The sequence below is a fragment of the Nyctereutes procyonoides genome, unplaced genomic scaffold (genome assembly GCF_905146905.1).
Source record: "Nyctereutes procyonoides isolate TBG_1078 unplaced genomic scaffold, NYPRO_anot_genome, whole genome shotgun sequence".
Taxonomy (NCBI): Eukaryota; Metazoa; Chordata; class Mammalia; order Carnivora; family Canidae; genus Nyctereutes; species Nyctereutes procyonoides.
Genome location: NW_026575020.1, coordinates 559,016 through 579,285, shown reverse-complemented (window position 1 = coordinate 579,285; position 20,270 = coordinate 559,016). Strand labels below are relative to the sequence as shown.

Genomic DNA, 20,270 nt, shown 5'->3' with positions numbered 1-20,270 from the left:
AATAGGTTTTTTTTTTTTTTTGAGGGATGTGTGGGTGAAACAAATGTTCTGTTTTTAACATATTAAACCTGAGGTGCCCGTTAGACATCCAAACAGAAATGTTCAGTAGCCACTTGAATATATGTCTGGAGATTAAGGGAGAGGTCAGAACTAGAGATAGAAATTCTGCAGGCGTTAGCATAAAGCTGAGTGCAAACCCATGGAGTTGAATGAGGTCTCCTAGGGAGAAAGTGTTAATATGGAAGAGAAGAGGGCTAAGGGCTAAAGCCCTGGCATGCTGCAACATTTATAGGTGGAACAATGGCTTTTGATCCAGCAAAGGAGATTTGAGGAGCCATTGAGGGAAGGTGAAAACTGGTAGAAATGGAAGCAAAATGAAGAAATTGCCTCAAGAAGGAGAGGGCAGCCCGGGTGGCTCAGCGGTATAGCGCCGCCTTCAGCCCAGGGCGGGATCCTGGAGACCTGGGATCTAGTCCCACATCAGGCTCCCTGCATGGAGCCAGCTTCTCCCTCTGCCTGTGTCTCTGCCCCTCTCTCTGTGCCTCTCATGAATAAATAAAATAAAATCTTAAAAAAAAAGAAAATTGTTTTTTTTTTTTTTAAAGGAGAGAATGGTCTGTTTTAATGTTCTAGAAATCATATTGTATGCGTATCGCCAAGTGACCGTAGCATTTGGGAACATGGAAGTCACAGCTGACCTGGACAAGTACGTTTTAGGGAAGAGGTGAGGATCAACGCTAATTACCTGAGTAGAGGAAAAGATGGGAAGTGAAGAATGGAGACAGCTCTTTTGAGAAATATTTTGGTTGGGTGAGTAAGTGGAGAAAGGGAAGGAAACAAAGATGTGAAGAAGATGAAATGATGTGTTTGTTTTGTAAATTGTCAACGCTCTGTAAGTGATAGGCTTGTTTTGTTATTTATTATCTGACTCCCAGGAATTTCCAACCAGCTCAGTGTGAAGAATCACTAAGGCCAGGTATACCACTGGTCCCCAGCTTCCCGTGAGGTGCAGAGTATCTCCAGCCAATGAAAAGTCCAGAGATGAAGAGACGGGTGGAGAAAGCAGAGCTGAGAAAGAAGCGGACGGAAGGGAGGATTTGCTGCGTTAACATTGACCTCGCAGGGCCACCGTAGGGCAGCCCTTCGCAGGTGTTACGCCGGCTTAGGGGGCGGAGCGACAGGAAATTTAAACTGAAGCCGCGTTGGAAGGCGCCTGGAGACTGATAGTGCGCTGCTGGGGTTGCCGTCGACGCTTGGACCTCGGAAAGAGCTCATGGAGCCCGCGAATAGAACGCGGAGGCCTTGAGGAAGGAGTACGGAGGCCGAGAAGGAGCCGAGGGTTTGAGGAGGGAGAAAGGAAAGGGTACGGATGCCGGGAAGGGGAAGATGGGGTAAGAAAGGCGGAAGGGGTTATGAGAGTATGGAGAGGATAAGGGATGGGGAAGGTGCCCGGGAATTGGGGAGCGGATAGGTGCAGAAGCTGAGGAGGGCAGCGGGGCCGGGAAGGGCTCCCAGGGGTTGAGGAGGCAGGTCTGGGAATTAGAATGTACAAAGGGTGACCAAGAAGAGGGCATGGGCGTTGAGGGCGCAGAGTCCTGGAGGAGGCGGTGGGACAGGACCCTTGAAGCAGGCGCGGGAGGTGAGATGGGATACGGGTCGAGATGGAGTTGAGTCCTGCAGTACCGGGGAGCCGCGCTGGGGATTGTGCGGGAATTGGGAGGCAGGGGCAAGGGATGGTGGAAGGTCGAAGGCTAATGATGAAGGTGGTTCTGCTGCTGTTTTGTCCTTTCTCAGGCGACGGCAGACTCTCTGAGCTGCAGAGTTCTATGGCTGAGAGTAGCCTCCGGGCTCCGGACCTAGGTAGGTAACAGGTCAGAACTAGGGATGCGAGGTCGAAATTGCTACTCTTGCACCAGAGCCTCCTGGGATGAAAAGGTCGTGAAATGTTTAGCCCTATGGAGGTTTTCTAATTACTTAGTGATTTTGAGTGTGTGTACATGGAGGGATGTCATGAATCGTTTAGGAATTCATATTAAAGGTCGAACGAGCTTTCAGTCTGAATTACGAAGGAGATTAGCAGATGGGGAATCAGTATAGAGTATCTTATTAAGCCCATATTCATGGTTATTTTTACCGTAAACTTAAACACCCACCGAAATAGATAAGTATTTCTGCACGTGCTTACTTCCCTCAATACTCTCCCCTCCCCCTTTCAGTATCTTCTAGTTTTAGTTCTGGATTATTCCAGATACAGGCTTTGGTTGTTGCCTTTGAACTGATAATACGCTTTACTAAATAATGTACTCTTTCTTTGCTGGAGAACTTTTCTCCGAGAGTGTTTTCAAAAGGAGGCTTTATGTGGTAAACTTTCTGAGGCTTGTATACCTGAGAATATCTTGATTTCACCGTAGTGTTAAAATTCTTTAGTCAAAGTTCTTTTCCTTCAACATGCTGAAAAATTACAGTATTTTCTTCCTGCAGAAAGTAGAGGATGTTGATAATTGGTGTTGGTCTGATTCTTGTTCCTTTGTAAGTGACCTGCTTCTCTCATGAGAACATTTTAGATGATTCTTTTTATTTTCTCACATTTTATTTATTTATTCATGAGAGTCACACAGAGAGAGGCGGAGACATAGGTAGAGGGAAAAGCAGAGGGAGAAGCAGGCTCCATGCAGGGAGCCAGACTTGGGACTCAATCCAGGGTCTCCAAGATCACGCCCTGGGCTGAAGGTGGCGCTAAACCTCTGAGCCACCTGGGCTGCCCCTACCTACTTATTTCTAAATAGCATACTCATACTGCTTCTGTTGTTTTCAACTTAAATTATATCTGTTGATTTCTTTCTTTCTTTCTTTCTTTCTTTCTTTTTTTTTTAATTTTTTTTCTTTCTTTCTTTCTTTCTTTCTTTCTTTCTTTCTTTCTATTATTTTTTTAATTGAAGTTCGATTTGCCAACATATAGTATAACACCCAGTGCTCATCCCATCGAGTGCTGTTTACTTCTTAATACGGAAAATATTTTTTTCTGTGTCTCCACTTACATGCAGCACACAAACACACACACGTTTCTGTCCTCTTCTCTCCTCCTCCCAGTGTATTTTTAGTGTTTGTTTTGTTGTTTTTTGAGTAGGCTCCATGCCCAAAGCAGAGCCCAATGTGGGCCCAAGCTCACAGCCCTGAAATCAAGACCTGAGCTGAGATCAAGAGTCGTATACTTAATCCACTGAGCCACCTTGGTTCCCCTACATGTAGTCATTTTTTATTGGTCATTTATTTATTTGCACTATCATGATTATGGTTATTCACAGATGTCTCATGTAGCAAACTAGGAAATATACTTCATTTTCTATGTATAATCACTAACTCATGTCCAGATTCTACCAGAATTATAAATCTTCCCTCACTACTTTCAAGTTCATCATAGAATCCATGTTTTCTTCTTTGTCTGGTACACATACTTTCTGAAACCATTTGTCTAACTCTTGTATTCTGGTCCAGCTATTCCTAAGCTTGTTGCACCGGTTTCCTCCTAGAATTTCCCCTTCATCATTCTATGGATTTCCCTTTGTTGCTTTCCTGTGTGGGATCCCCTATATTCCAAATTCCTATTTTCTTCTCTCTTCATTTACTTCCTCATTTTGATAGAGTACATCTTCTAATTTAGCTTCCTGAGGAAGGATACATGATAAATATATTTTTCAAGACCTGCAAGTGTGACAATTCTTTTATTCTTTTTTTTTAAGATTTTATTTATGTATTAGAGAGAGAGAGAGCATGAGGCAGTAAGTGGGGTAGGGGCAGAGGGAGAAGGACAAATAGACTCCTCACCAAGCAGGGAGCCTGATGTGGAGCTTGATCCCAGGACCCTGAGATCATGACTTGAGCCAAAGGCAGGTGCTTAACCAACTGAGCTACCCAGGCACCCCGACTCTTTATTCTACCTTACATTTGAATGATAGTCCAGCTATTTAAAGAGTTCTAGGTTAGAAATTGTTTTTCCCCAGAATTTTGAAGACATGTTACACTCCTTTTTTTTTTAAGTGTACAAATCTTGTTTTAATTTTTAATTCCAGTATAATTAATATCCAGTGAGTGTTATATTAGTTTCAAATGTACTGTACAGTGATTCAACTACATTCCACTTTTTACAGCTTCCAGTGTACTGTGGCAAAGTCTGATGCTATAAATATTTCTACCTTCCTCCTGAACATGATAAGGGTCTAGACTGGTCTGTCTGTAAACTACAGCTGCCCTCATCTAGCAACAATGTGATTATTGTCTATCTTTTTTACTTCCAAATTAGTCACTATTGTTGTTTTATACAGTCAGCAATTGTTTGGATTTATATATATTTTTGGCAAATTTTTAGACCCCTTCTGGGTCTAGCTTCCTTCATCCCAAAGTATACTTCTGTGAAGTCATTAAGTAAGAAGTGGTTGGGGATGAAGGGGTTTTCTTTGTTTGAAAAATACCTTGGTGGGTGGGCACCTGGGTGGTTCAGTGGTTGAACATCTGCCATTGGCTCAGGTGGTGATCCTGGGGTCCTGGGATCGAGTTCCACATCAGGTTCCCCTCAGGGAGCCTGGTTCTCCCTCTACCTATGTCCCTGCCTCTCTTCTCTCTCTGTGCCTCTCATGAATAAATAAAATGTTTAAAAAAGAAAAAGAAAATTGCCTTGGGTTTTCTGTTAAAAAAATGGGTAGCTCAGTCAGTTAAGCATCCAATTCTTTTATTTATTTTTTATTTTTTAAAATTTTTTTAAATTTATTCATGAGAAGAGAGGGAAAGGCAGGCTCTCCATGGGGGACTTGATCCCAGGACCCCGAGATCACGACCTGAGCCAAACCACTGAGCCACCCAGTGTCCCCTCTCAGTGTTTTAAATACTTATTTTAGTGACATAAAGCATTTAATAATTTAATTATTTTGTAGTCTATATCTGATCATTTTATTTGAAGCTCTTAGGGATCTAATTTTGCTCTTATTTCTGCTGATTCTCATCCACAGTGGCTTGTTTCCTTCATGTGTTTTATAATGTTGGAGGGTGAGCTAATGTTTGATGATGCTTTATCTGAGGAAATTTTGGGAACCCTGAGCTAAGCTGTGTACCCTCTAGAATTGCTTTGCATTTGATTCTTTGAAGTATGTATGCCAAAGGCGTTATGAGCTGGGATTACTTTTTACATTAATTTCTCTGTTTGGTGGTGGGTTCTTAGACCACATAAGTAATGTGAATTTGAATTCCAAATTCTTGGGAGGCCTATGGTTATAAATCTCAGAGAAGACTTTTGTCATGTGGAGCCCAGGCTTACCCCTTTTATCTGTTTTGGTGGATAGATTATTTTCAGATTTACCTTTTCTCCTAAATTCATGCAGGAGTTCTCAATTCTAACTCCTTCCTTGAGGCCGGCACAAGACCTTATCTCCTGGGCCCATCTGGCTCATCAATCCCAAACCCTTTTCTTTTAAGCCCACAAATTCCCTCAGGGCAGTCAGCATTAGCTTTTACCACTGTGGTTTTCAGCTTTCTCATCATTTGGGGCATTTGAGAAGTCCTCTTATTTATTTGTTTTGTGAATTTAGCAGTTAGATGGGATTTGTGTTTATATTTTAGCTAGTATTTTTAGATATTTTGTATTAGGAAGGCTTTTAAATTACTTGGTCTCCAGTATGGCCTGAAATGAAGCCAACATCTTCTTTCTCCTTAATGCCCTAAAATTTTTTGACAGAGTGCCCTGATGTGGGACTTTTTTCATTCATGCAGCTGGCACTTGGAGACTTTCAGTCTGGAAACTCATTTTCTTTCGTTCTGGAAATTGTTAGCATTATTTCTCTAAGATTCATCCCCTCCATTTTCTTTTATATTTCTGGAACTTTATATTGTTCAGATATTGGATCTCATGGACTGATTCTTTGATTTGACTGTCTTTCTCTCCCACTTTCCATCTTCTTTTGTTCTCTTCTCTGGAAAATTTCTTCAACTTAACCCCTAATCATTATATTTATTTCTGTAATGGATCTCTCATTTCCTTTCTTTTTTTTTTTTTTTTTCATAAAGATTTTATTTTATTCATGAGAGACAGAGGGAGAAGCAGGCTCCTCGCAGGAAGCCGGATGTGGGACTTGATCCTGGAACTCCAGGATCACACCCTGAGCCAAAGGCTGACGCGCAGCCACTGAGCCACTCAGATGTCCTGGCTCTCTCTTTTTCTAAGAGGTTTTTCTTCTCTGTAGGTTTCTTTTTTTTTTATAGTTGCTTACCTGTTTATGGAAGGCAGTGCATTCCTTTACCTCTCTGAGCTATTCATGGTATTATTTTTTTGGTTTCCTTCAGCTTTACTGTATTGTCAGTTTCCTTTATGTTCTTTTTTCTGTTTGTTTGGTGGTCAGATTTCTTGTTAAAAGCTTTCTTTTCTTCTTTTTTAGAAGCTTTCTTTAAATATCTGACAATCTGGGGACGCCTGGGTGACTCAGCGGTTGAGCATCTGCCTTTGGTTGAGGGCATGATCCCGGAGTTCCGGGATCGAGTCCCACATCAGGCTTCCTGCATGGAGCCTGCTTCTCCCTCTGCCTGTGTCTCTGACTCTCTCTCTTTCTGTGTGTCTCTCATGAATAAATAAATAAAATCTTAAAAAAAAATCTGACAATCTTTGGTTATCCATTTTTATTTAAAAGTGAGGCAATAAAATGCCAATTGGAGGGGGTTGTCAGTGGTAGACTTGATTGTAGGTAATCAGGCTGGAACCTGGCATTTTACGGAAGTGTCTTATAGCTCAGGCTGCTATGACAAAACACTGTAGACTGGGATCCCTGGGTGGCGCAGTGGTTTGGTGCCTGCCTTTGGCCCAGGGCGCGATCATGGAGACCCGGGATCGAATCCCACGTCAGGCTCCCGGTACATGGAGCCTGCTTCTCCCTCTTCCTGTGTCTCTGCCTCTCTCTCTCTCTCTCTCTCTCTCTCTCTCTCTCTCTCTCTGACTATCATAAATAAATAAATAAATATATAAAAAAAAAAACACTGTAGACTGAGCAGCTTAAACAAAAGACATTTATTCCTTATACTACTGAAGGCTGGTAGTCCATGATCACAGTGCAAGTAGATTCAGTTCTTGGTAAGGGCTCCTTCCCTGCCTCACGTGTGACTACCATCTCGCTGTGTGTTCATACAACTTCTTCCATGCACGCATGATTGGAGAGAGAAAGCTCTGGTCTCTCTTCCTCTTATAAGAACATTAGCCCCATTAGGGGGGGCTCGACCTCACAATTCCGCCTAACCTAACTATCTTGCAAGGCCTACACCCCTTACTACTCTCACACTGGGGGTTGTAAGTATGGTCATCAGCATTCTGGGAGCTCCGTAGGGGAAGAGGTTTACAGGTCTCACGGTGCAGCATGTAGATATCCTCTTAACCTTCTGTGTTTTCACTGGGGCTTTATCCCTGCTCTCACCTGTGCTCCATTTTCTCTCATCTGGGCAACTTTCATACTCAGCGCTATTGACATTTAGGACAAGATAATTCTGTTATAGGAATTCTCATCTCCTATGTCTCGTGAGATGTTAAGCTGTATTCCTGGCTTCTACCAACTGGCTCGAAGCACTCCTCCTCCCAGTTCTGACCACCAAAAATGTTTCCAGATATTGTCAGGTTTCCTGGGCAGGGGGGCAAAATCTCAAAATCTACCCCAGTCAAGAACCACTGTTGGAGTCTTCTGCTGGGATGGGACATGGTTCTAGGTACCTAGCTAGGTTCCTCCACCTGAACCACCAACTCACACTGTGTTATAAGATTTAACTCACTTATTGAAGATTTGGGTTTTTTCTTTTTCATTCTTCACTTTAAAATAATTTCAGACTGGGACATCTGGATAGCTCAGCAGGTTAGTGTTAGACTCTTGGTTTTGACTCAGGTCATGGGCTCAGGCTCATGGGATTGAGCCCTACGTTGGGCTCCACGCTTAACAGGGAGCCCACTTGAGATTCTCTTCTCTGCCTGCCACCTATGCTCTCTCTCTCAAATAAATAAATAAAATTTTAAACAATAGTAATAGTAGTAATAATCATTTGAGACTTAAACAAACATTTCAGAAACAGTCAAGGGATTCTTGTATACTTTTTACCCAGCTTCTCCCAAATATTAACATCTCAAGTAACCATAGTACAATTATAAAACTCAGGAAATTAATATTGATAAAATATTCTCTGACCTACAAATGTTACTTAAATTCTACTAGTTGTTTCCCGGTATCCTTTTTCTGGTTTAAGATCCATTCCAGGGCAGCCCTGGTGTCACAGCAGTTTAGTGCCACCTTCAGCCCAGGGCCTGATCCTGGAGCCCCAGGATCAAGTCCCACATCAGGCTCCCTGCATGGAGCCTGTTTCTCCCTCTGCCTTGTGTCTCTGCCTCTCTCTCTTTCTGTGTGTCTCTCATGAATAAATAAATAAACTCTTCAAAAAAATTTTTTCTTTATTTATCTGAGCCCAAGAGTCAGACGTTCAACCACCTGAGCCACCCAGGCACTCCCAGGTTGTACTTTTTTATATATATATATTATTATATATATAATATTATTATATAATAATATATAATAAAATATATTATTTGTTTATTCCTGAGAGACACAGAGAGGCAGAGACACAGGCAGAGGGAGAAGCAGGCTCCCTGCGGGAAGCCCGATACAAGACTCGATCCCAGGACCCCGGAATCACGAATCATGCCCTGAGCCAAACACAGATGCTCAGCCACTGAGCCACCCAGGCACCCCGAGGTTGTGCATTTTTGACACAGAAGTGATGTTGTGCCCTTTGTACTACATGGTGTCAGAAGGCACATGAATAGGACAGGGCTCATCACTGTGTCCCATTAACTTTGATCATTTGATTACAGTGGTGCCTGGCTGTTTTCTTCACTGTAAAGTTACTATTTTACCTTTATATTTAATAAGTATCTTATGGGGAGTCACAAATGCGACTAAACAAATACTGAGGTCTAAACATTTTTTTTTCCCCAAAGAGTCTAAATATTTTTAACAGTAGTTTTTTATTGAGATGTAATTCACATTCCATATAATTCATCCATATAAATTTGATGGTTTTTCGTATATTCACAGAGTTGTACAACCACAATCAATCTTAGAACTTATATCACTTCCAAGAAAGAACCCCATACCTAGAGACGGTTATTCCTAGTTTTCCCCTAAGCCCTGGGCTCTAGATAGCCACTAATCTACTTTCTTTCTATAGATTTGCTTGTTCTAGGGCAGCCCCGGTGGCACAGCGGTTTAGCGCCGCCTGCAGCCCGGGGTATGATCCTGGAGATCCAGGATCGAGTCCCGCATCGGGCTCCCTGCATGGAGCCTGCTTCTCCCTCTGCCTGTGTCTCTGCCTCTCTCTTCGCTCTCTCTGAATGAATAAATAAATAAATCTTTAAAAAAAAAAAAAAAAGATTTGCTTGTTCTGAATGTTACCTATAATTGGAACCATGCCATATGTACTCTTCTGTGACTGGTTTCTTTCACTTAGCATCATGTTTTCACAGTTCATTCATGTCATGGATCAGTATGTCATTTTTTTGTTGAATAATAATACTCCATCATATGCATATGATACTGCTTGAATGTTTGTTTATAAGCTATCATGTGGACATGGGTTTTCATTTCTTGAGTGTATACCTAGGAGTATAATTGCTAGGTTATATGGTAACTCTGTGTTTAACCTTTAAAAAAAAAAAAAGTTTATATGTTTATTTATTCATGAAAGACCCAGAGAGAGGCAGAGATATATATAGGCAGAGGGAGAAGCAGGCTCTATGCAGAGAGCCCATGTGGAACTCGATCCCGGGACCCCAGGATCATGCCCTGAGCCAAAGGCAAGTGCTCAACCACTGAGCCAACTAGGTGTCCCTTTGTTTAACATTTTGAGGAACTGGCAGACTATTTTCCGGTGTGGCTGCACCATTTTATATTCCTTCTGGCCAGATATGAGGATTCTGATTTCTCTACGTCCTTGCCAACACTTGTCTTTTTTATTATAGCCATCCTAGTGGAAGTAGTATCTCTTTGTGGTTTTGATTTGCATTTTCCTTATGGCTACTGGTCTTGTGCATCTTTTTACATGTTTATTGGCTATTTGTATATCTTTAAAGAAATTATATCTCTTCATTGCCTTTTTTTTTTTGTTGAGAGAAAGAATGTATGTGCGTGGGGGTGGGGGTCACAGTGAGGTGGAGGGAAAGAGAATCTTAAGCAGGCCCCGTGCCTAGCAGAGTCTTTTGCGGGGCTTCTTCTTTTAACCCCAAGATCATGCTCTGAGCCAAAATCAAGAGAAGGACACATAACTAATAACTTCACCACCCAGTGGCCCCCCCCACTTTTTTTTTTTAATTAATGTATTTCTTTTTTAAGTAGGCACTCACCCAACATGGACTTGAACTCATGACCTTGAGATCAAGAGCCATACTGTCCTGCCAACTGAACTAACCAGGCATCCCTCGTTGCTCATTTTTTGTTGGATTATTTATCTTTTTATTATGTAAGGGTTTTTTTTTTAGGTATTGTATTATTCATATCATTTATCTCCGATTCTTTACTTGCTGTTCCTGTTTTATATTTCTAGTATTCTCCTTTTGAGGTGATTTATTATACTGTAAAATTCTTTTCTCTGTCTGGTCCATTACTTAAGACAGACAGACAATCTACACCAGAGGAAACATCTTTTTTTATTTTTTTAAGATTTTATTTATTTATTCATGAGAGACACAGAGAGAGGCAGAGGGAGAAGCAGGCTGCCTGCAAGGAGCCTGATGTGAGACTCGATCCCAGAACTGGGATCATGCCTTGAACCAAAGGCAGACACCCAACTGCTGAGCCACGCAGGTGTCCCAAGGAAACATCTTTTATAGTATTTGTCTTCTCCCATGCTCAGGCCCATGTCTCCTGGAGACAGCCACTCTCATCAAAATATGCTTCTGGGATGCAGATGCAGAAGCGTACACCCCGAGTGGCTCAGTTGGTTAAATGGCTCTTGATTTTAGCTCAGGTCACGATCTCAGGGGATCGAGCCTCATATAGGCCCCATGCTCAGCATAAACTCTGCTTGTCCCTCGCACCCTCTTGGTTTCTCCCCCTCCAGCATAGGCACACACCCATGCTCTCTGTTATCTCTCAAATAAATAAATAAATAAATAAACAACTAACTAACTAAATAAATAAATAAAATCTTTTTAAAAATCTGATCCAAACCCCTTATTTAAAATCCAGCAGTTTGGGGATCCCTGGGTGGCGCAGCGGTTTGGCGCCTGCCTTTGGCCCAGGGCACGATCCTGGAGACCCAGGATCGAATCCCATGTCGGGCTCCTGGTGCATGGAGCCTGCTTCTCCCTCTGCCTGTGTCTCTGCCTCTCTCTCTCTCTCTGTGTGACTATCATTCATAAATAAATAAATAAATAAATAAATAAATAAAAATATAAATATAAATATAAATATAAATAAAATCCAGCAGTTTAAGGGACACCTGGGTGGCTCAGCGGTGGAGCATCTACCTTTGACTCAGGACGTGATCCCAGAGTCCTGGGATCTAGTCTCTCGTCGGGCTTCCTGCATGGAGCCTGCTTTTCCCTCTGCCTATGTCTCTGCCTCTCTCTCTCTGTGTCACTTGTGAATAAATAAATAAAATCTTTAAAAATAAATAAATAATGGATGCCTGGGTGGCTCAGCGATTGAGCATCTGCCTTTGGCTCAGGGCATGATCCTGGAGACCCGGGATGGAGTCCCACATCGGGCTTCCTGCATGGAGCCTGCTTCTCCCTCTGCTTATGTCTCTGCCTCTCTCTCTGTGTGTCTTTCATGGATAAATAAATAAATAAAATCTTTAAATAAATAAAATTAAATTAAAATAAAATAAAACCCAGCAGTTTGGGGCTCCTGAGTGGCTCAGTCAGTGAAGTGTCTGTCTTCAGCTCAGGTCATGATCCCAGGGGCCTGGAATCACATCCAGCAGGGATTCTGCTTCTCCCTTTCTGTCTGCCCCTCCCCCCTGCTCATGCTCTCTCCCTTTCCCTCTCTCAAATAAATAAATAAAATATTTTTAAAAATAAATAAAATCCAACAGTATTATTAACTAAATCGTGGTGTTGGCTGTTCTAGGTCCATTTTTTCAAGCATAACAGACACTTTGAACTTGTTAGTTTCAAGTACATTTTTTTAATTTCAGGGAAGTTTTTAGTATCCTGGGGATTTTTTGTTTTGTTTTTTTGTCTTCAGGAACTCCTATTATCTGTATAATAGAACTTCTTTGTAGTCAGTGTTTGTCACGTTGTCTTGAATCTTTTTTATCTCTTCAAGTTTTAACATTTTACAATGAAAGTTTTCAGCCCTGCAACAAAGTCAGAACAATTCTACAGTAAGCACAAAACATAGACACACCATTTAGATTTTATCATTGACATTTTAATATACTTATTTTATCATAATGGATTTCTATCTTTTATTTTTTATTTCAGGTTATTTGTAGACATTAGTACCCTTCCTTTTAAATAGTTTAGCATGCATTTCATGCTAGAATTCCATATTTGTTTATAGTGTTTTCCTTTTAATGTCAAATTTATATGCAATGAAACGCACAATTCTCTAGATTATATTCATTGAGGGTTTGGAGGGAGTTAGCTTTACTGAAATATAATATGTGCCTGGGTGGCTCAGTGGTTCAGTGTCTTCCTTCAGCTCAGGTCATGATGCTAGGGTCCTGGGATTGAGCCCTGCATTGGGCTCCCTGCTGGGAACCTCCTTCTCCCTTTGCCTACGTCTCTGCCTCATCTCTCATGAATCAATAAATAAAATATTTTTTTAAAATTTACCTATAAAATTCATTTATTATAAGTGTTTGCTTTTGGTGGTTTGTAGTTAATTCAGAGTTGTGCAACACACATAGCAGTATAATTTTAGGATATTTTCATCACCCCATAAAGAACCTCATGCCCATTTTTAAAAAATGTCACTCCTTATTCCCACCCTCAGCCTTTAAGCAACCATGGATGTAATTTCTGTCTCACTCTGTTTTCCTTTTCTAGGCATTTCACATAAATGCAGTCATGTAGTATGTGGTCCTTTGTATCCGGCTTTTCTAATTTTGCATGTGTTTGAGGCTCATCGTGGTTGTGGCAGGCTTGTGTCAGTGGCCAGTCTTTCTTACTGCCCAGTAATAGTACATTGACTGCATGTGTTGCGTTCTGCTTACCATTTTATTTACATGGGAATTATTTCGTATGGGTTAAATGAGTCACACTGCCATGAACGTTCTTGTACAAGTTTTTATCGGGACATACACTTTCATTTCTCCTGGGCATATGCCTAGGAGTGGAATTGCAGAGTCCTGTGTTAACTTAATGGTTAGCATTTTGAGAAACTGCCAAACTTGTTTTCTCAAGTGGCTGCAACATTTTACATTCCTGCCGTCCATGGACGAGAGTTCTGGGTTCTCCACAACTAAGCTTCATGAGGGCAAGAACGCTAGTCTCAGATTCATCTTTCTGTGCTGGGGCCTAGCCAGGGCACACCACCCGGAGGCTGTTGGTGAGCATTGCTTGGCTTGCAGGGACTCCCTTAGCCCCTGCTTCTCACTTTGCACCTTTTGTTTTTCTTTCCTAGGGACTCAGCTGGGAGTTTCCGCTTCTCTGAAAAAATGCCGGAAGACCTCAACAGATGCTGGGAGGCAACCCTTCTCTGGAAAGTCCTTTTATCTGGATCTGCCTGCTGGCAAAAGTCTCCAGTTTTTGACGGGGGCCATCCAGCAGCTAGGTGGGGTACGTAATCTACTTCTGACCTGCGATATGTGCCTTTGGGAGTTGTAGGGCAGGAGCTGGAGAGAGATTCTCTCTGTGACTTCCAGGTATTTTTAGTGGTACGATCAAAGCAATTTTAAGTATAAGCCTTTTTTTTTTTTTTAATAAAGTTAAAAATTGTTCCCAGTTAGAAAAGTATCTGAGAAATTTTGCAGAACATAGAACTGTTCCAAGTGAAAACCATCATTTTGATGTATTTTCTTCTGGACTCTTCTTTCTCCCTCTTTGTTTCACAGCTTTATTGAGATGTAATTCAGGGACGCCTGGGTGGCTCAGCAGTTGGGCGTCTGCCTTCAGCTCAGGGCATGATCCCGGGATCCGGGATCAAGTCCTGCTTTGGGCTCCTTGTGGGGAACCTGCTTCTTCCTCTGCCTATGTCTCTGCCTCGCTCTCTCTCTCTCTCTCTCTCTCTCTCTGTGTCTCTCATGAATAAATAAATAAAATCTTTAAAAATAAAAAATAAAAATGAAGTGTACAACAGTCAATTGTAGAACATTTTCATCACCCCAAAACAAGCCCATACCCATTGTCAGTCACTCCCCGTTTCTCCTAAACACCCCCAACCTGGGTAAGCATTCATCTATTTATGTATTTTTCCCCCTTTATAAAATTTTATTTTATTTTACTTAGAGTAGGGAGGGACAGAGGACAAGGGAGAATCTTAAGCAGGCTCCACACCCAGTTCAGAGCCACACAGCAGGTTCCATCTTACAGCCCTGAGATCATGACCTGAGCTAAAATCAAGAGTCAACATGTTTAACCACTGAGCCACCCAGGTGCCCCATTGCTTTTTTGTTGTTGTTCATTTTCTGTGTAGCTATGATTATGAATACTTTTTTGATTATCAACTTTTTGCCCATATCCCTAACACATTAGCACTTTCCTATCATTGTCTCTCATATACATTATTTATAGTGAGAATATAATATCTTTGAGTGGATTATTAATTTATTTAATTGTTACCTTATGGACATTGAGATTATTTTGTTATTTTAGATTTTTAAAATAATGGGTGAAAAACTTTGGGTAGGGATGCCTGGGTGGCTCAGCAGTTGAGTGTCTGCCTTTGGCTCAGGGCATGATCCCGGAGTCCTGGGATTGAGTCCTGCATCAGGCTCCTTGCATGGAGCTTGCTTCTCCCTCTGCCTGTCTCTGCCTCTCTCACACTCGCATGCGCCCTCTCTCTCTCTCTCTTTCTCTCTCTCTCTCTGTCTTTCATGAATAAATGAATAAAATCTTAAAAAAAAAAAAGTTGGACACTTAACAACTGAGCCACCCAGTTGTGCTGAGTGTCTAGCTTTTGATTTCAGCTCAGGTCGTGAGATAGAGCCCTGTGATATACTCCACACTGGGCGTGAAGCCTGCTTAAGATTCTTTATCTCCCTCTCCCTCTCCCCCACCCCTACCTGCTTGCATGCAAGTTTCTCTCTCAAAAAAAATTAATTAACTTTTTAAAAAAGGTCTTTTTTCTCATGACTCTGGATCGGCTGAGTGGTTTCTCTGCTGGTGTCATCAGGGCTCACTCCTGCAGCTACATTTGGGTGGAGGGTCAGCTTGGCTGGAAGGACCAAAGTTGGCCTCACTTACACATCTGGCAGTTGGTGCTGGTTGCCTCTATATGGCTTCTCATGTGTCATTTGAGAAGCTTCTCACATATGTTGTAGGAATGTATAATATCATATGCATGTATAGTAAGCTGAGCCAACCTCTTTATACAGCAGTGTCATGGTAGTTTTCAGAGAAGTTGAAGAGAGAAGCTACAAGGCCTCTTAAGGCGTAGGCTCTAGAACATCTTTCACTACATTGCATTGTTCAAAAGGAGTCGGATGCAAGGCAATGGAAAAATGGGCTCTGCCTCTTGATGGGAGGAGCAGAAGTCATGTTGCAAAGGGGTAGGTGTACTGGAGTGGAAGGGATGTGCAGCCATTAAACCATATACTCCATTCATACGGGAAAGTCTTTGCCCTGCTCCTACTTGCTAACATTTGTTTTTGCCATATTACAGAAGGTAGATATGCTCATTTAAGCCATAACTTTATTTAAAAATTTTTTAAGATTTTTTTTTAAGATTTTATTTACTTATTCATAGACACAGAGAGAGAGGCAGAGACAGAGGGAGAGGGAGAAGCAGGCTCCATGCAGGGAGCTCCATGTGGGACTCGATCCCAGGTCTCCAGGATGACACCCCAGGCTGCAGGCGGCGCCAAACTGCTGCGCCACGGGGGCTGCCCCAAGTTTTTTTTTTTTTTTTTGACACAGAGAGAGACGGAGGGAGAGAGCAGGCGCAAGCAGGGGAGCGGCAGAGGGAAAGGAAGAAGCAGACTCCCCGCTGAGCAGGGAGTCCTGATAAGGAGCTCAGGAGCTCCATCCCAGGACCCCAGAATCATGACCTGAGCCAAAGGCAGACGCTTAACCAGAGCCACCCAGGCACCCCTCAAGCCATACCTAAGGATCCTTTTTAATTGTGACGAAATGTGTATAGCATAAACTGTGCCATTTTAATCATTTGTAAGTGTACAGTTATCAGCATCAATTACATTCATATGGCTGGGCAGCCTTCACTGCTTCCACAGCTTTTTATCCCCAAACAGACATTCTGTAACCAGTGAGCAAGAACTTCCCACTTTCCTTTTCTGTAACCCCTGTCACTCAAATCTCCTTTCTATCTCAATAAATTTGCTTATTCTAGAGCCCTCATGTCTGTGGAACCATGAATATTTTTCTGTTGTGTCTGGCTTATTTCACTTAGTATGATCTTTTCCAGGCTCATCCATGTTGTAGCCTCTGTCAGAACTTCATGTCATGGCTGAACAATATTTCACTGTACATATACATCACATTTTGCTTACCCATTCATCTGTTGGTCACTTGGGTTTTTCTGCTTTTTGGCTGTTATAAATAATGCTGCAGTGAACATGGCTTTACAAGTATCTGTTCAAGCTCCTGTTTCCAGTCCCTTGGGGTGCATGCGTAGAAGCAGAATTGCCAGGTCCTGTGGTAGACCACATTAACTTTTTTGAGGAACCTAAATGTTTGTTGATATTGTGTAGTTTTTTTTTTGGGGGGGTGGTTAAGTTCAGTGCCAAGTTTCTTAACCAGTCACCCTTTAGAGACGGCCATCATCCAGCCTTATTTTTAGTGGTGTGCTGGAGGTAGAGCCAACCATTAGCATCTCTTTCCAGTTCCACATTCAGTAACATCATTTTGGTAGCTTGAAATCAACCACAGTGAGAGTATTCACCCCCCAGAAACCGGCACACACTACAAAGCAGGGCTTTTTCCCTGGAGAGGGGGGTCATTAAGCATTCAGTGCCTTACTGCTGCTTATGTCCATCTTTTCTACTCCCCGCAAATGGGAGTTAAGTGTCCTTGTGTCTCAGGCACTGTGTTGGGCCCTTGGGATACAAAGATGTGTCAGATCCTCTCAATGCCTGTGAGGAGCTTACAGGTAGGACAAGCAGGTACTTGTGCAGCTGAGTAGTAGCCAGACCCTTTCTTGTTTCATATTTTTGCCTCTTTGGGTAGTGTGTCCAGATGCCCCGGTGTGTCTTAGCAGGAAAGCCATGGCCTGGGATCCCTGGGTGGCGCAGCGGTTTAGCGCCTGCCTTTAGCCCAGGGCGTGATCTTGGAGACCCAGGATCGAATCCCACGTCAGGCTCCCAGTGCATGGGGCCTGCTTCTCCCTCTGCCTATGTCTCTGCCTCTCTCTTTCTCTCTCTCTGTGTAACTATCATAAATAAATAAAAATTAAAAAAAAAAAAAAAGAAAGAAAGCCATGGCCTAACTAAGCTACTCTTGTGTCAGGCCCTGTCAGTGTGCTCTTACTCTGTGTAGACTCAGACCGGTCAAATAACAAAGCCCATGGCCTTCTGCTGCTGGGTCAAAAGAAGCTCTGGAGACAAAACCTGTATTTTATATATCTATATCTATCTATCTATCTATCTCTCTCTCTCTCTCTCTCTCTCTCTCTCTATATATATATATATATATATATATATATGAACCCTATTATGTTTCAGGATGATGTCTTCTTGGGGGCTCAGTACAGAACTGCATTTGGTCTATTAAAAGACATTGATTCTGAAACTTCTGGCAGCCAAGATTTCCTTCCCTAACCTCTCAAAGTCGATGATTCTACATCTGCCTTTTGGTTTTCAGCCACCTCTGTGATCTGGTTTCAGGTAATTGAGGGTTTTCTGAGCAAAGAAGTAAGTTACATCGTGTCCAGCCGTAGGGAGGCAAAGGCAGAGAGCAATGGGACAAGCCCCAGAGGCTGCCCCAGCCCCAGCGAGGTCAGAGGGCAGACGCCGTCCATAGTCCATCCAAAGGATGGCCACACCAGGCCTTCACAGAAGCCTGCAGACTCGGTAAGAACCTCATCGGGTAGGAAAGGTATGTTCTCTGAACAAAGGAATTAAGCCTCAGTGGGCCCTTGGGGTGGTCTCCAGCTTTAGTTTCATCTGGTTTAATTTAATCTCATTTGAATTCAGAGACTGAAAATATGTTATCATAGCTCTGGATCTAAAAACCTCAGCAGCTCATTATCCCCATGTTCTCCCTTCTGTGGTATGTTTCACTTTTCCTGGAACTTCCATGTCAGAGGTTCCAAAACAATAGGAAGGTCCTCTGTAAACCAGAGAGGGCTTGTTGAAATTGGCCCAGGCTTATCTGCGGGGGTGGGGGTGGGGGTGGAGATACTTAAAGAGAGGTCTTAGAACATTGGTGACACTTTGACCTCGGGTAAGTTCAGAACGCCTTCTCCACCTGGGTCTAAGCTGCAGCCACCGGTGGGTGACCTGGAACTGTTTGTGGCTTCACCTTTATGCCAGAAGGTTTTCTAGGCACTCATTCCCCTGCTCCTCAGCTGTCACTGCTCCCAACTTTCTAAGAGACGTGACTCCTAAGACCTCATGAGCGCCTGTGTGGAATATCTGTTTGTGCACACCTCATTGCTCTTCTCTCCTGCCAGGTCCCTATGAGCAGAGGGAAGGAGTTACTGCAGAAGGCCATCAGAAACCAGGTGAGTCGAGGGAAGGGGGCTGAAGGTGGGCGGCTCCGGCACAGGGGAGGTTTAACCTTTCTTCTGAGGGTCTTCTCAAGTACTGCTATAAAACGTACCACTTGTGAGATGTCTCATCCTTATTTTCTTACAAATGAGAAAGTAGACCTCAGAGAAGTTAAGTGATTTGTCCAGAGTCACCCAGGGTGGCAGTGGTAGAGTTGTATTTGACTCCCCAATCCTTCCATCTCCAGAGCCCAGCAAGAGCACCTCGAAGGGATGTTGGAGGACGTCTGTGCTGTACATAAGCCAGACTTTGTATGTCTTTTACAAGTAACTATTTATCCCTTTTGCAAGATCCAGAGCCATTAAAGTAAAGTGGTGGGAGGAGGAGTTAAGGTGATCTTATGAGAAAAGTGGGTAGTGACATTGAGAAGGGTGCTCGGGCTATGACAGGGGAAGGTGGTGTCGCTGCACTTGGGGCAGGTGCAGCCTGAGGCAGTCACACCTTCCTGCCCAATCATGATGACTGATCATGGTGACTGTCGCTGCTGTTTGTTGTGTCCTTACTGGGTGCTGAGAGCTTTCCTCACAGAGGCCCTCCTGACAGCTCCCTGAGAAGCCTGTGCTGCTTCCTGATCACAAGTGGCTGAGCAATGGTCTACCCATCCGGCAGTGGCCAGCCCATGTGGAGAACAGGGTCCTCCAGTGACTTGGAGTAGACCCTCCCACAACATCTCTTCAGGGGGTGACCCGGAGCCATTTAGGCCCCGGAGAGTCTCTTGCTCCTGCCTGACTGCATCATCCTTCCAGGAGAGCAGCAGTGGAGGAGGTGGTGGGAGCAGCAGTAGTCTCCTGACCAATGCCCGCTCCTGGGGAGTGAGGATCCTGCATGTGGACGGTACGGTTTCTACCTGGGGCTTCTGTGGTGGGGAGGTGGGGACTGGCTGGCAACATCCACTCTTAGAGGGATGTCAGCCAGTGTCAGCTAGCTGAAAGCAGATGTGCTCACTGTGTTGACCCACAAAGGTCAGGGTATGGAGACCAGCGGTAGTGATAGCAGGGCAAAGGTACTGGAAGATGCTCCTTTGTTTAACTGCGCTACATGTAGCTCTCCTCCAGCTGCTGTCATGATCCTGTTTCACAAACACAGAAATCCTCCTACTGCCCACAACCACTGATCAGGTTTTACTCTGTGTTGGGAATTAGCTCAATTAATCCCACTGCAGTCTTTCTTGCCCATTGTACATATGAGGAAATTGAGTCTTAGATAGTAGGTAAATTATCCATAGTTTTATCAGAAGTGAGGAGTGTGGCCCACATTCCAACCTAGTTTGACCCAACTAAATTTCATGTTCTTTCAGAGCACCTGGCTGGCTCAGTCAGTGAAGCATGTGACTCTTGATCTCAGGGTTGTTAGTTTGAACCCCACATTGGGTG

At 43.1% G+C, this 20,270-nt stretch overlaps 1 protein-coding gene across 2 annotated transcripts in view; it reads left to right on the top strand.

The window, feature by feature from the left end:
• Positions 1-1,353: 1,353 nt before the first annotated feature.
• The window catches only part of DBF4B (DBF4 zinc finger B), a 30,814-nt gene continuing 11,897 nt past the window's right edge, over positions 1,354-20,270 (top strand). For both annotated transcript variants that reach the window (XM_055334462.1, XM_055334455.1), the window contains exons 1-6: positions 1,354-1,391; positions 1,795-1,860; positions 13,638-13,792; positions 18,013-18,198; positions 18,801-18,851; positions 19,644-19,731. In XM_055334462.1, coding sequence (XP_055190437.1) covers positions 1,370-1,391; positions 1,795-1,860; positions 13,638-13,792; positions 18,013-18,198; positions 18,801-18,851; positions 19,644-19,731 — 568 coding nt within the window. In that variant the 5' untranslated portion in view covers positions 1,354-1,369. The remainder of the gene's footprint in view (positions 1,392-1,794; positions 1,861-13,637; positions 13,793-18,012; positions 18,199-18,800; positions 18,852-19,643; positions 19,732-20,270) is intronic.